Here is a 15,593-nt window from a genome sequence, read left to right as displayed (position 1 = left end):
AAACCAAAGGAACGAAATTCTAGTAAGGAAAACAAATGCAGTCACCACATGTAAGAATTGGTAATTGATGTTACATAAACTTTCACTGACAACATGCTGCTCCATTTTGCTGCGTGACTGGAGGGTGTGAAGTATTATACAATGAATGTCAGCTCCAGGGTCACAGCCCCGGCCCTCATTGGATGGAGGACGAGCCTGGTTGGGTGTTTGTGGGCGGAGAGCAGACACAGCACACGGGAGGAGTGGACGGGAGCTGTTTGCTGTACTAGGCCGCAGCGAAGCCTCGGGCTGGAGTGATCGGCGCGGCCGACGATGGGCCCCTTACTGCTCGGGGTGCGGGGGCGCCACTTCTGCCTGACGGGAATCCGGCGGCTACTGGCCCGGAGCGGGTCACAGGGCAGCCTGGTGCAGGTAGGAGGCTGATTACTGGACCCAATGAAGGAATATACTGATTATTATTGTTTATTATGACAGGACATGGAGCCCAGCAATGGAGGACTGACACCATCATCTCTGCCATTGCTGACAACTCTCATTTACAGGGACAGTCCATCCAAAAATCCATTTGTACACTTTTTTTTTTTTTTTTTTTGCAATTCTTGCAGCAAAGATTCATTTCGCTGAATGCAAGTCATTCACTTGTTATGGAGAATCTGTCATCTTGGCCAGAGTGCCCCCCTCATCAAAAATATACGGGGTCATTGGCTTCCTTCTAATAGCAGCCGCCAGAGAAGTCCAGGCTTGATCAGATCTGCGCCTGACCCTCTAGGAAGCTGTCCCCGCAGGCCGCGCATCAAAAGCAGCCACGGAGATGGAAAAGCTGTCCCCGCAGGCCACGCATCATAAGCAGCCGACGCATGGCATGCACTGCGACCGCTCACATAAAAGGGGTGTGCATACATGCAGGTCAGGAACGCCTCGGCCCCTTACGATTGGCGGCCGCAGGTCAGGAACGCCTCGGCCCCTTACGATTGGCGGCCGCAGGTCAGGAACGCCTCGGCCCCTTACGATTGGCGGCCGCAGGTCAGCAACGCCTCGGCCCCTTACGATTGGCGGCCGCAGGTCAGGAACGCCTCGGCCCCTTACGATTGGCGGCAGCAGGTCAGGAACGTTTTTTTTTAAGTCCTGAAAACTTTTGATAAGCACCCAGCCATCGGATCCAGCACTGTCCAGCTCAAAGCTTCTTCTTTTTTTCTTGCAGCGCTCTGTCCCACACCGCCATGTTTCCCTGTGACATCATCGCTAGGCTGCCGGCTGTTCCAGGTTCAGTTGGAACACCTTCCAATGACGCGCTGACAGGGCTGCCCCCTTCTTCTTTTCTCAATGAAAGGCCAATGCCTCCTTGGATATGTGACGTGCATATCCCTAGAGGTACAGCAGGCAGTGTGCGCGTCATTCGCCTAAGGTGCGCGACATGCATGGGGAGGCGGGGCAGACTTTCTATAAAAAACAAAAACAGGATTCCTGCAGAGGACAGGAGGAGGGGTGGAGTGGCGGGATCGTGCTTGGGAGGTTGAAGGTCCGCTTTAAGTTCTGAAGTCAAAGTTTTTTTTTTTTTTTAATACCTTTAATGCATTCTCTACATATAGGCAAAAGAACTCCCCACTATCTGTCCTACGCACCCCCATCTCTAAATCCTTACCTGGTTCCTGTCACCGCTCTAGCACTGTCTTGGCTGCAAAACCGCTCCACCCACTTCCCGGTCTTACCGGAGACACCGAGGGGAACTGAGTCATAGGCTTCTGCTGCTGTCAGTCATACTCCTTTGAGGAGGGAGCATGGCTTTCTGGCACTGTGCGGATCTTTGGATGCACACAGCCTGGCTCAGAAGTGTGTGCACATGGGTGCTTCCTTGGCCTGGCATGCAGGCAGAGGAGGGAGAAGGTGACAGCGCCAGCAGGGAATAGCCAGAAGAGAGGGTAAGTAACCTTTATGTTTAATATAATTGTACAGAGCAGACAAATATACGGTAACTTTTTTTTTACCAAAGGAAAAAAAAAACAGCTTTTAGTATCACTTTAACTATACTATATATACAGTTAACATCAGCATAACAGCCAAGAAATTGGCATTCTCAGAATGACAGGTCAGCCCCTCGTGCCAGTTTTTCGCCTTGAATATCTCATAACATTTTCCTGCCTCTTACATTTCTGAGTGCTTTTTCTTGTTTCCTAGAATTGTTGTTGAACACCCGGATGTACATTTTGCTGTTGATTCTTTCTTACCTCTTTGCTTTGCGTATTTCTATTCCAGAATTTGCTGTGCAGGAGGATAACCCCCACCTGTAAGGAGTTAACAAGCGTCTTAGTAAAGCAGAATATTATCAGAGACCCGGTTCAGCTATGGCGACTGCTAGGTTGGTGGCTCTTCTACAGTTATAAAGAACAGACAGCCGATCTATGTCTACAGCAACATCATTTTTCTGTGCTCTCTTTTTTTTATTCCAGGGGGAATTCATTATTTTCAGAATACTGAATCAAGAAGACAAGAAAACAAAAAAGGAGATTCAAAAGGGAGAAATAAACAAGAAAATGATGGTAGGAGGACAGATCTTTGTATTGGTTTGATGGACAGGTGGATCTTTCAAAGAACACACAATGGCCCCCCCCTTTCCCCAGCCCCTTCTTCTATTATGCTGACCATACACCCATAGATTTCGCCTGCAGGCTGAGCGAAAAGAATCTTAAAGATTCCTCTATCCGCTCTAATCAATGAGATGAATCTTCTGCTACAGTTATTGTATCCCCGCACTCTGCCTGCCTCTGATTGCACGCAGGGGCTGTTCTTCCTTTCATTTTCTGCCCGGCTCCTTCGACTTTGCAGCCAGGGACATCGAGCTTAGTGATGCCGACAAGTCCACCCACTGATCACAATTTTTGTCTGCTTCATTTTCAGCTGAATTCACACCTAAAACCAAATAAGCGCACAGTTTTCCTGCAAAATGCATCAGACCTGCATCAGAGATGTGTGAACCGGCTCCATAGAAAGCCGGTCACAATCTCCTGCTTTGTAAGTTGGATTCGCATAGGTGTGAAGCCAGACTAAAGGTGTGTTTTTTTTTTTTTTTTTTTTTTAACCTTAATGCATTCTCTGCATTAAGTTAAAAAAATTAGAGTTACGCTTACCGGTAACGTCTTTTCCAGTAGTCTTTCAGGACAGCCACTATGAGAGATAGACTCCTCCTCTTCCTCTGGAAACACTGCGCCAGCCCATAAATTCTTACTTCCCCTGCCGGACCTCAGTTATATCGAGAATACCTCCGGCCAGCTGGGGAGACACAAGAACACGTTAATAACATATTTATCAAATACTATTATCTTGCTGCGCTCTGGTCTTTGTAAGACTCCCCCCAATTTTCGGGTGGGAACTAGGGCTGTCCTGAAAGACTACTGGAAAAGACGTTACCGGTAAGCGTAACTCTAATTTTCCCTAATCGTCTTTCAGGACAGCCACTATGAGAGGATAAGCGAGCACTTACCAGTTAGGGTGGGACTACAGCTTGCAAAACCTTTCGCCCAAAGGTTTGCTCACCTGCCGATACCAGATCCACTCTGTAGTGTTTAACGAAAGTGGAATAGCTGGACCAAGTTGCTGCTTTGCAAATCTGTTCTGGCGTAGCTCCTGCTTTTTCTGCTTGGGAGGCTGCCATAGCTCTAGTGGAGTGTGCTTTAATACCCACTGGGATTTCTTTCCCTGCTGCTGAATAAGCCTGCTCAATGGCTACTCTGAGCCACCTAGCAATAGTGCGCCGGGACGCTTTACAACCTTTCCTGGCCCCGGAAAACAAAACAAATAAAGAATCTGACCTTCTGAATGCCTTGGTCAGTTCCAGATAGTGTAGGATACATCTCCTAACATCTAAATAATGAAATCTTAATTCCTTCTCACCGGAGGGATTGGGACAAAAAGAGGGCAAAACTATTTCCTGGCTTCTATGAAAGCTGGATGCCACTTTCGGCAAAAAGGCTGGATCGGTCTTTAAAACTATCCGATCCGGAAAAATAACACAAAAGGGAGCCCTGACTGAGAAGGCCTCCATCTCACTGACCCTCCTGGCAGTTGTTACTGCTACCAGGAACACTGTCTTCAGAGTAAGCTCTCTCAGAGAACACTCCTTCAAAGGTTCGAAGGGGGTTCCAGTTAAACTCTGCAAAACTAAAGATAAATCCCATCTGGGAAAGGATAGACCCTGGACCGGTCTCTGTCTGGACAGGGCCCTAAAGAATCTGACTACCCACGGGTTGGTAGCCAAATGATCCTCCAAAAAAACACTAAGGGCTGATACTTGACCTCTAAGGGTACTGATGGATAACCCCTTATCTGCCCCACGTTGTAAAAATTCCAATACTGCGGAGGAGCTTCGTACAGAGAAAGAGCTCTCTGCGCACCACTTGTTGAAACGCAACCAGACCCTTTCATAGATCTGGCGAGTTTCCTTCTTCCTACTATCCAGAAGGGTAGAAACTAGCCTCTCTGAGAAACCTTTAGATTTTAACAAACCCTCCTCAGTAGCCAGGCCGCTAACTTCCACTGGTGTACCTGTGGGCATAGGACTGGCCCCTGAGAGAGGAGATCGTCCTGAAGGGGCAAGAGCAAGGGAGGTTCTATCGCCAACCGTTTTAGTACCGAGAACCATGCTCTCTTTGGCCAATGTGGAGCCACCAGAATCAGAGAAGTGTTTTCCATCTGAAACTTCCTCAGAACTGCTGGCAACAACACTGGAGGTGGGAAGGCATAGCAAGTTCCGAAATTCCAATCCTGGCTCAAGGCATCCACCCCTAGAGCTCCCTCTCCCCTTTTTAGGGAGAAAAAACAGGGGGTTTTTGCATTGTTTTTGGACGCGAACAGGTCCACCTCCGGAGACCCCCATCTCTTTACTATGAGATTGAAGACCTCCTGGTTGAGAACCCAATCGCCCTCCCCCAGCTTCTTTCGGCTGAGAAAATCTGCTACTACGTTTTTCTCTCCTCTCAGGAAAACGGCTGAGAGCGAAAGGGTGTAGGTCTCGGCCCAGGACAGAATCTCTGTTGCTAAGGACAATAGGGTTCCGCTTCTGGTGCCACCTTGTTTGTTCAGGTAGGCCACTACGGACGAGTTGTCCGACCGCACCTGAATATGGTGACCCTGAAGCTCCTTTTTGAAGAATCTGAGGGCTAGTCCCACTGCCCTCAATTCTTTCCAATTGGACGATCGAGTCAACTCGTCGTCTTCCCAAGTGCCCTGGGCTAGAAGGGAACCCAGATGTGCCCCCCAACCTTTTCCACTTGCATCTGTGGTTACTACCCGAGAAACCGGGATGAGCCACAGACGACCCTGCGACAGATTTGTCACTTTCCTCCACCACCAGAGGGATCTTTTTACCTGGAGGGGAATATGTACCAGGGTGTCTAGCGCCTCCTGACTGTGGTCCCACACCCCTAGGATGAAGGTCTGTAGGGGACGAAAGTGTAGCCCTGCCCACTGTACTGCTGGAAGGGTGGATGTAAGGAGACCTAGTACTGACATCAGAACCCTTATGGAAACCAGCTGGTTGCTTTGAAGAGAGGCCACCGCACTGTCCAGTTTTTGTACCTTTTCTTTTGGCAGAAAAACTCTCAACAGTGTTGAGTCCAACAGAAAACCTAGATAGGAGATCTGTTGTGAGGGGATCAGGCTGGATTTTTCCAAGTTCAGAAGCCACCCCAGGTCTGTAAGGACCCTTTTGGTTAGATTGAGATCCTTGACCAACTGAGTTGGGGATGCTGCAAACAGAAGCAGGTCGTCCAGGTAGGCAATTACACATACCCCCTGGAGCCGAAGAAAGGCCATGGCTTCTGCCAGGACCTTGGTAAAAATGCGGGGTGCAGAGGATAGCCCGAATGGCAGGGCCTGAAACTGAAAATGTATTGTTTCCCCGCCCAGATCTATGGCAAGGCGTAGAAACTTCTGCGAGGCCTCCGCTATGGGGATGTGCAGATACGCGTCCCTTAGGTCCAGAGACACCATGAAACAGTTGTGGGGCAGGAGCGCTTTTACTGAAAAGATCGATTCCATGCGGAATCTCTTGTATGTCACTGAAGCGTTTAGAGGCTTTAGGTTCAGAATCAGCCTGAACTTCCCTGAGGGTTTTTTTACTATGAAGACGTGGGAATAAAACCCCCTTCCCTCTTCTGCTCTCGGGACCTTGCGAATAACGTCCTGATTCTCTAACTCCCTCAGAGCTTCTAGCAAGGCCTCGGCCTTTACCCTGCACCTGGGTAGATGCGTGACAAGGAGCCTTTGAGGGGGTGGTCTTAGGAATTCCAAGAGGTACCCCCTTCTTATTACCCCTAAAATAAATTGATTGGGGGATATTGCTTCCCACTGTGGAAGAAAGGCCCCCAGTCTTCCTCCCACTGTAGTTGGACTGTCACTGGGTTTTACTGGGCTGGATAGGAGGGCGAAAAATCGCCCCTCCTCTGCCCCTGCCTTTTTGGGGCCAGGTTTTCTTTTTTGACTCTGGTTTAGGGGTTTCCCTACGCCCCTGCGGACGAAATCCCTTCTTTGTTGGTACAGGGATTTTCCGTTTGAGAGGAAAGGACTTTTTCCTGTCCGCTGTCCGGTCTAGAACCGTCTCTAGCCCTGGGCCAAAAAGGAGGTCCCCCGTGAGGGGAATCCCACAAAGTTTTATTTTGGAGGCATTATCCCCTGGCCATGTTTTTAGCCAGAGGGCCCTTCTGGCCGAGTTGGCTAGAGCCGCCGTTCTGCCTGACATGCGGACGGACTCAGCAGAGGCATCTGCTATATAAGAGATTCCTCGCAGCATAGTAGGGAAGGATGACAGAATGGTTTCCTTATCTGTGCCTGCCTCAATATGTTGCTGGATCTGAGAGAGCCAGTGCTCTAAATTGCGAGCCACAACTGTGACTGCCATTTCAGGCTTAAGATTGCCAATGGCCGAGTCCCACGTCTTTTTAAGCAGGGAGTCAATCCTTTTATCCATGACATCTGCCAAGGCCCCCATGTCTTCAAATGCCAAGTCTGTGTGTCTGGAGACCTGGGAGAAAGCGGCATCCAACTTGGGACTTTTATTCCAAAGGCATGCCGGGTCCTCTGAAAATGGGAACCTTCTTTTGAGGGATCTGGATAAAAAGGGTTTTCTCTCCGGATCCTGCCACTCCTTTTTAACTGTTTCCATTAACACATCGTGTACTGGAAACACCCTTCTTTTTGGCTCGCCCAACCCAGAATACATTTGGTCATGCAGGGTAAGGGGCTTTTTATCCGTCTGGATACCGAGGGTTGTATAAATTGCCTTTAAGAGGTCCTCTACCTCATCAAGGGATAACTTATATCTAGAGGCTTTCCTGGACCCATCCAGGTCCTCCCCCTCTGAACCCTCCTCAGAATCAGAAGAGGAACTGTCTGGAAGTTCCCTATCTGTCCCTGAAGGGCCTGCAACCTCCGCCCCCCCTGTACTAGGGGGTTGGACTGGAGCAGAACTCTGTGCTAGAGGTGGGGTTGTATCCTGGGGAGATGGACCCGTGGGAAGCTGGAATTTTTCAAAAAGGGACCTAAAAGAGGAGAAGGTGGACGAGAGCTCTTTAACTGAAGCTGCTAGTCCTGACTCCTGTTCAGATTCCCTTTCCCTAACAAGGGAGTCAATACAGCTTTTGCACAACACCTTGGTCCAAGAATCCCCTAAAATGTCCCTACAGGAGGCACACTTCCTTCTAGAGCTATGCGTAGACCTAGTTTTTTCCGCCGCTTTCTAAAAGAAAGGAAAAAAGAAAAAACAGAAAAAACAGAGTCAAACGAACGCTCGGGATACAACCCTGGGAGTGCACTAGACCCTTATTATAAACGAAGGGATCTGAGCCTCCCCACCCCCCTGGCCACCCAGGGGGGTCTGCCCCCCCACCCATGATAGAACCATACATTGGGGTGGGGGGATCCTAGATAGAGAGAACCCCTCCCCAGGGCGCTCTTACCTTAGGAATGCTGGAGATAGAGTCGGTCGTTTGAGCCTCGGCTTCCGACATGACTGCAGGTGGCTGCTTAACACCGAGTTCCACGCTGCCTGTGCGCGTTCTGAACTCATCTCCCGCCTGTGCCCGGCCCTCCTATCAGCTCCACGACCCGGAACCGGAAGTCGATCGAGGTCAAGCCTTCGTTTTCCGCCGGATACGACGTCGCCCGTCGTTCGGCCCGCTCGGTTCAAGAAAAAAAGGAGGCGGACTGTACCCCCGTACAGGGAAATCATCCGAACGGCTTGCCAGCTGCGTCCCTGTAGACGCGATAGTAGTCCCCCACGACCTGAAGCCGCGCTCGACTTGGAAGGGGTGGCAGTACCTGGTGAAGGTAAGTAAACCGTTCGACCCGTCCGACACACGTTGGGTGCGAACGGTTTGAACCCGGCTTTCAAAACGAAGCCCCTGCTTCTATCCACCGGGCTCTTCAACGTCAAAAAATGGCCACAGCCTCCCCGACTGAACGGCCTGGTTCCTTGCACAGTGTCTCCCCGCCGGAGGAAACACTAATAACTGAGGTCCGGCAGGGGAAGTAAGAATTTATGGGCTGGCGCAGTGTTTCCAGAGGAAGAGGAGGAGTCTATCTCTCATAGTGGCTGTCCTGAAAGACGATTAGGGAAATACCCTACGAACCTGTCCTACCCACCCCCATCTGTAAGCACGTACCTGGCTCCTGTCACTGCCCCAGCGATGTCTCCGCTGCAGCAATGCTCCCCTCACTGGACCCTTTACAAGGTGGATTTGAATTAATCATAATTTTTAAGGAGCAACTGTCATCTCTGACTGACTGTTGGTCCCGCCTCTGACTGGCTGTTGGGCCCCCGACAGTCCCATTCACTTTAATGGGAAGGCTGGTGATGGGGCGGTGACACAACAAGGGGAGGGATGTGGCAGGAGCAGGTGATTGGACGCCCACTAACAGAAGCTGCCGTGATGGATCTGAAATGACAGGTGCTCTGCTGATTTTATTTTCCTTCAGATTTACCAAAGCCATATAATATGAGGTCAAACCTTAGGAGTTTCAATGTGTCTGCAATCAGGCCGGCCCTTCTACTACATGGTTTTGGTAAATCTGAAGACAGAAAATCTGATCGTGTGTATGGGGCTTAGTTCTCGCTGGTAGGTAGAATCTTTAATATTTGCAAACAAAATGAAGGTTTCCTATTTAGAGTATAATAAGCTGTCAAGTTAGTAAAACGGCAATATCAGAACCGATTCAATCATACAGTTTGTAGTGTACATAGATTTGCAAAACAATGGGATGAAGGAATATTTGTGAACTTTGTTTTATCTCATGGTTACTATGACTTTGTGTGAATGTATGAATGCAGTGCATTTTATCTCAGCCTGCAGTGCTTGGATTCATTGAATGAGTTTACCAAAAATGTAAATATTGCAGAATATACAGCCTCATGCTACATAACTAAGCTCCATTTCATGCTGAATAAACTAAATTATTAATGTATCTTAAAGCGGAGGTCCACCCTAAAGTGGACCTTCCGCTCATCGGAACCCCCCCCCCCTTCGGTGCCACAATCGGCACCTTTCAGGGGGGAGGGGGTGCAGTTACCTGGATAATCCAGGTAACTGCACCCACTTCCGGGATAGCTCTCTGTGGAAAGGGGCTCCGCAAGTGCCCGCCCTTTCCCGCAAGTGCCCCGCTGCCTGCTGGGAAACACACAGATCCCAGAGGCAGCGGGGAGCGTCCTTATTGCGCAGCGCGATTCGCGCATGCGCAGTAGAGAACCGGGAAATGAAGCCGAAAGGCTCCATTTCCTGATTCCCATACCCAAGATGGCGGCGGCAGGACCCGACAGGCGACCTAGAGATCAGCTTTGGGTGCCGACATCGCGGGCGCGCTGGACAGGTAAGTGTCACTATTTTAAAAGTCAGCAGCTGCAGTATTTGTAGCTGCTGGCTTTAAAAAAAAAAAAAAAAAAACGTCGAGTCCCGGTGGACTCCCGCTTTAAATAGAAAACTACCTTTAGATAGATTTTTACTCCCAAAAGCATTTTATTAAAATGTAATAAAGTAAAAAAAAAAATCATTAGATTTTTATCCACCCTGCTACTTTCACAGGAGACACTGAGGGCAGTGGGAGCCATAGGCCTCCTGTTGCTGTCATTCAAACTCCTGCGGGGGTGTCTATGAACGCACATAGCTTGGCTTGGGAGTGCACATGCACAGGTGCCTTCTTTAGCATGGTAAGGAGGCACCCGGAGGAGGTAAGGGGCATCTCTGTGCCATATCATCGCACAGAGCAGGTAAGTAATACTATCTTTATTTTAAACCGGAAAAAAATTGCATTCAGTATCATGTTAAGCAGAGGATTCGTATTCAACCGGAATCATTTACTGTTGGACTGAACTTTCTTTAGGCACACGTGGTGCTCGTCACTAACTGCAGTCTTTGGTGTTTCTTAGATGACAAGAAGAAAAGAGAACAGGGACTTCTCATGCTGTATCGGCGGTTGTTTGCGGTGCTGCTGACGCTTACAATGCTCAACATCTTTTCTAATTGGGGACAAATGTTAGAAATCTCCTGGAACGACTTTGTAAATGAAATGTTAGCCAAGGGTGAGGTGTCACGGGTGGAAGTTGACCCGGAGAGGGACTGTGTGTATGTACATCTGTTTACTGATGCAGTGCTGGTGGGCCAAGTGGTAAGTCGTCCCCCCACCTTTATTTTTATTTTTATTTGTTTATCTTATTAAAGCTTTAGTTGGCATCATTGACATTGCAGCATGGTGGTATTGGCATTTTTATAACTTGCAGACACTTAGGGCCGGTTCACACAGGGGGCGATGCGAGGCGACACCGACTTGCCTCGCCGCGACCTGCCGCGACCTCAGCGGCGACTTGCAAATGACTTCTGTATAGAAGTCAATGCAAGTCGCCCCGAGGTCGCCCAAAAGTAGTACAGGAACCTTTTTTCTGAGTCGGAGCGACTCGAGTCGCTCCTCTCAGAACGGTTCCATTGTACAGAACGGGGGCGACTTGTCAGATCGCGGTGAGGCAAGTCGTGTCGCCTCGCATCGCCCGCAGTGTGAACCGGCTCTAATGCTATAAAAGTAAGTGGAGACCCCAAACAAACAACAAAATTGTGTAGTGCTACCCTTAGGCCCCTTTTCACACGGGGTGGATCCGTTTTGACCAGCGGCGGCCTGTCCATTAAGGGTACACGGGCACCGCCCCCTTATATGGTTAATGGAAAGATTTATGCATAGCATAAATCTATCCACGGCTGCCGTGACCACCCCATTATTCATGCATCCGGCCCCTTTCAGGACCCCGGGCGCCTGAATTACAGCTGCGGGGGTGTGTTTTTTATTTTATTTCCTAAAGCACCTGATAAGAGCCTTAGGCTCTAATAGGCTTAAAAATAGGGTGGGCTCCGTGCGCAATGTTCTGCGATCCATGTTTTAGAAAAGCAAATATTCGCTTTTCTAACACTGAATCGTCTCTCCGCCAATCGGGAAGCACGGGTTGGTTACCCGTTTATTGATTGGCTGAAAGGTCAGGCGATCTTATTGGACACCTAGGAGGTGGTGAGGAGATGCACGGCGGAAGACGCGGTGATCTCGGACACAGGAGACGCTGCCAGGTGCCCGCCGCAGCAAACCACCCACCCCCTTCCCCTTTTCCTGACTTGCCAGGCTACATGCCCGGATAAGGGTCTGGTATGGATTTTGGGGAGCACTCTGCGCCTTTTTTATTTATTTTGGCGTGGGGTTCCCCTCCAAATCCATTCCAGACACAAATGTTTGGGTATGGTATGGACTGGAAGGGGGGGACCCCACGCAGAGTTTTACTTTATTTTTTAGTTTGCCAGGTACTGGTAATTGTAACCACAAGTCATTTTCAATGGGATTTGACTTGACTTGGCATTCTACAGATGCACCGCTTCACAGGTACACTAAGGCCGCGTACACACGCGCGGACTGTTTGCCCAACCTTGTTCGTCAAACAGTTTCGGCAAACAGTCCGCTCAAAATTTGCATGAGCGGACTTGCCCACAGACGAGCGGACTGTTTCAGCAAACTGTTTGCCAAACAGTCCGCTCAACTTTTGAAATGAACGGACTCGCCCACGTAAGGAGGAGGCAAATCCGCCCATTTCGAGCGCGTGTACAGGTAGGCGGGGCCCGCGAAGGAGACGTCGCGGGCTCCGCCGCCTGGAATGGGCTTAAAGGGGAACCCCAACGCCGAAAAAAATCGGCGTGGGGGTTCCCCCAAAGTCCACACCAGACCCTTGTCCGAGCACGCTACCCGGCCGGCCAGGAAAGGGGGGCGAGCGAGCGCGCCCCCCCTCCTGAGCCGTACCAGGCCGCGTGCCCTCAACATGGGGGGTGCCTTGGGGAAGGGGGGGGCCGCGCGGCCCCCCCACCCCAAAGCACCTTGTCCCCATGTTGATGAGGACAAGGGCCTCTTCCCGACAACCCTGGCCGTTGGTTGTCGGGGTCTGCGGGCGGGGGGCTTATCGGAATCCGGGAGCCCCCTTTAAGAAGGGGGCCCCCGGATACCGGCCCCCCACCCTATGTGAATGAGTATGGGGTACAATGTACCCCTACCCATTCACCTGTGAAATAAAGTACAAAAAAAAAACACAACACAGGGAAAAAATATTTTATTGCACAGCTCCGGGGGGTCTTCCGTCTTCGGGGGTCTTCTCGCCGGACTCCTCCGCTATCTGTGTGTAGCTCTTTTACTAGCGGAGGAGTCCGGCTTTCTTCCTCCCCGCCGCCGGCCTCTTCTCCCGACTTCGGGGGTCTTGTCCCCCTCTTCGGTTCTTCTGCCGGGCCACCGCGCCTTCTTGTAGCTCTTTTACAGGCGGTGGCCCGGTCTTCTGTCGCCGCTGCCTTCCGTTCTTCTGTCGCCGCCTTCGGTTCTTCTGCCGGGCCACCGCGCCTTCTTGTAGCTCTTTTACAGGCGGTGGCCCGGTCTTCTGTCGCCGCTGTCGTCGCCGCCGCCTTCCGTTCTTGTTCTTCTTCTTGTTCTTCTTCTTCTTCTCCTGGAGATGTTGACTCGACGAGCTCTCCGGCCGGAATGCCAGGGCCGCGCTGTGCGGTCACTTATATAGTGACAATGGGGCGGTGTCACATGGTATATGTCACATGGGTTGGTCACATGGGTTGATGTCACATGGGGACTATGACATGGTAAGGGGGCGGGGTCACCATGTGACCAACCCATGTGACATATACCATGTGACACCGCCCCATTGTCACTATATAAGTGACCGCACAGCGCGGCCCTGGCATTCCGGCCGGAGAGCTCGTCGAGTCAACATCTCCAGGAGAAGAAGAAGAAGAACAAGAACGGAAGGCGGCGGCGGCGACGACAGCGGCGACAGAAGACCGGGCCACCGCCTGTAAAAGAGCTACAAGAAGGCGCGGTGGCCCGGCAGAAGAACCGAAGGCGGCGACAGAAGAACGGAAGGCAGCGGCGACAGAAGACCGGGCCACCGCCTGTAAAAGAGCTACAAGAAGGCGCGGTGGCCCGGCAGAAGAACCGAAGAGGGGGACAAGACCCCCGAAGTCGGGAGAAGAGGCCGGCGGCGGGGAGGAAGAAAGCCGGACTCCTCCGCTAGTAAAAGAGCTACACACAGATAGCGGAGGAGTCCGGCGAGAAGACCCCCGAAGACGGAAGACCCCCCGGAGCTGTGCAATAAAATATTTTTTCCCTGTGTTGTGTTTTTTTTTTGTACTTTATTTCACAGGTGAATGGGTAGGGGTACATTGTACCCCATACTCATTCACATAGGGTGGGGGGCCGGTATCCGGGGGCCCCCTTCTTAAAGGGGGCTCCCGGATTCCGATAAGCCCCCCGCCCGCAGACCCCGACAACCAACGGCCAGGGTTGTCGGCAAGATGCCCTTGTCCTCATCAACATGGGGACAAGGTGCTTTGGGGTGGGGGGGCCGCGCGGCCCCCCCTTCCCCAAGGCACCCCCCATGTTGAGGGCACGCGGCCTGGTACGGCTCAGGAGGGGGGGCGCGCTCGCTCGCCCCCCTTTCCTGGCCGGCCGGGTAGCGTGCTCGGACAAGGGTCTGGTGTGGACTTTGGGGGAACCCCCACGCCGATTTTTTTCGGCGTTGGGTTTCCCCTTTAAGCCCATTCCAGGCGGCGGAGCCCGCGACGTCTCCTTCGCGGGCCCCGCCTACCTGTACACGCGCTCGAAGTGGGCGGACTTTCCGAGCGGGAACAGTCCGCTCATTTCGAAAGTACAGCGGACAGGCCCACACACGGGCGGACTGTTCGCTCAAACACAGTTTCAGCGGACAGTTTTTCGGAATTTCCGAAAGACTTTGTCCGTCCAACTGTCCGCTGAAACTGTCCGCTGAAAGCCCACACACGAGCGGACTGTCCGCCCAAACACTGTTCAGCGGACAAGGTTGGGCGAACAGTCCGCCCGTGTGTACGCGGCCTAAGGGGACCCCCCAGGCACTATATTTAAAGGAATTTTTTATTTTTGTACTTTAAAGAGGAAGTAAAGGAAAAAAAAAAAAAAAAAAACACACCCTGTAAGGCAAAGGCATAATGAGCTAGTATGCATAGCATACTAGCTCCTTATGAATAACTTACCTGAGAACGAAGCCCCCGAAGCGGTCCTCCGTCTTCCTCTTCGCCGCTGCCATGGATCCCGGAGTGACTTCCGGGTCTCGCTGCTCCGGCGCTGTGATTCGCGGAGCCGCGATGACGTCACTTCCGTGCATGCACACGGGAGCCGACACGAGCGGCATATCGCCGCGATCTGCGGCCTGCCCAGTGCGGCTGCGCGCTGCTGTCTTCGGGTAAATATCTCCTAAACCGTATAGGTTTAGGAGATATTTCTTGGACCTACAGGTAAGCCTTAATCTAGGCCTTAATCTAGGCTTACCTGTAGGTCAAAGTGGTTTGTAAGGGTTTACAACCACTTTAAGCTTAATTAAAAATCACTGCTTCTGCAAAATAATTTTTTTATTTTGTTTAAAAAAAAAAAAAAAAAATTTCTCATGATGCATGTCATCCAGGGCAATATCCAGACCCCCCCCCCCCCCCATACCCCTTTTATGGCCAATTCATTGCATATAAGCCTTTAACCACTTGCTCACCATACACCCCCTTCCTGCCCAGGCCCATTTTCAGCTTTCAGCGCTGTCACACTTTGAATCACAATTGTGCGGTCATACAACACTACACATATGAAGTTTTTATATATTTTTTTTTCACACAAATAGAGCACAGGAGAACATACATGGACGCCCTCCCTGCTATTCAGGCCTGTGCTGTAGCCGTCTTTTAAGAGGTTAAAATGGGCACTTTTTTGCTTTTTCCTGTTCAGCTCCCATAGACTTCAATGGGGTTAGAACATTGTTCTGCCCACCCTCAACTATTAATGGCAAGTTCTTAAAGAGGAGCTGCACCTTAGCGGAAAATATTAAAAGTCAGCAGCTACAAATACTGCAGCTGCTGACTTTTAATAAATGGACACTCACCTGTCCCAGGGTCCAGCGATGTCGGCAGTAGATGACAAGCAATCGCTCGTCTCTCAGCTGCCCGGCCGCCATCCTCTGTCAGGGAATCGGGAAGTGAAGCATTGCGGCTTCACTGCCCGGTTCCCTACTG

At 51.0% G+C, this 15,593-nt stretch overlaps 1 protein-coding gene across 2 annotated transcripts in view; it reads left to right on the top strand.

Moving 5' to 3' along the window:
• The first annotated feature begins 200 nt into the window (after window positions 1-200).
• Window positions 201-15,593, top strand: part of SPG7 (SPG7 matrix AAA peptidase subunit, paraplegin) — a 46,923-nt gene continuing 31,530 nt past the window's right edge. For both annotated transcript variants that reach the window (XM_077451022.1, XM_077451019.1), the window contains exons 1-4: window positions 201-411; window positions 2,254-2,356; window positions 2,448-2,537; window positions 10,412-10,650. In XM_077451022.1, the coding sequence (XP_077307148.1) occupies window positions 313-411; window positions 2,254-2,356; window positions 2,448-2,537; window positions 10,412-10,650 (531 nt within the window). In that variant the 5' untranslated portion in view covers window positions 201-312. The remainder of the gene's footprint in view (window positions 412-2,253; window positions 2,357-2,447; window positions 2,538-10,411; window positions 10,651-15,593) is intronic.

This window comes from Lithobates pipiens, unplaced genomic scaffold (genome assembly GCF_037356315.1).
Source record: "Lithobates pipiens isolate NorthernLeopardFrog02 unplaced genomic scaffold, aLitPip1_a1.2 Scaffold_10, whole genome shotgun sequence".
NCBI lineage: Eukaryota > Metazoa > Chordata > Amphibia > Anura > Ranidae > Lithobates > Lithobates pipiens.
This window is presented reverse-complemented; position numbering and strand designations above follow the sequence as displayed.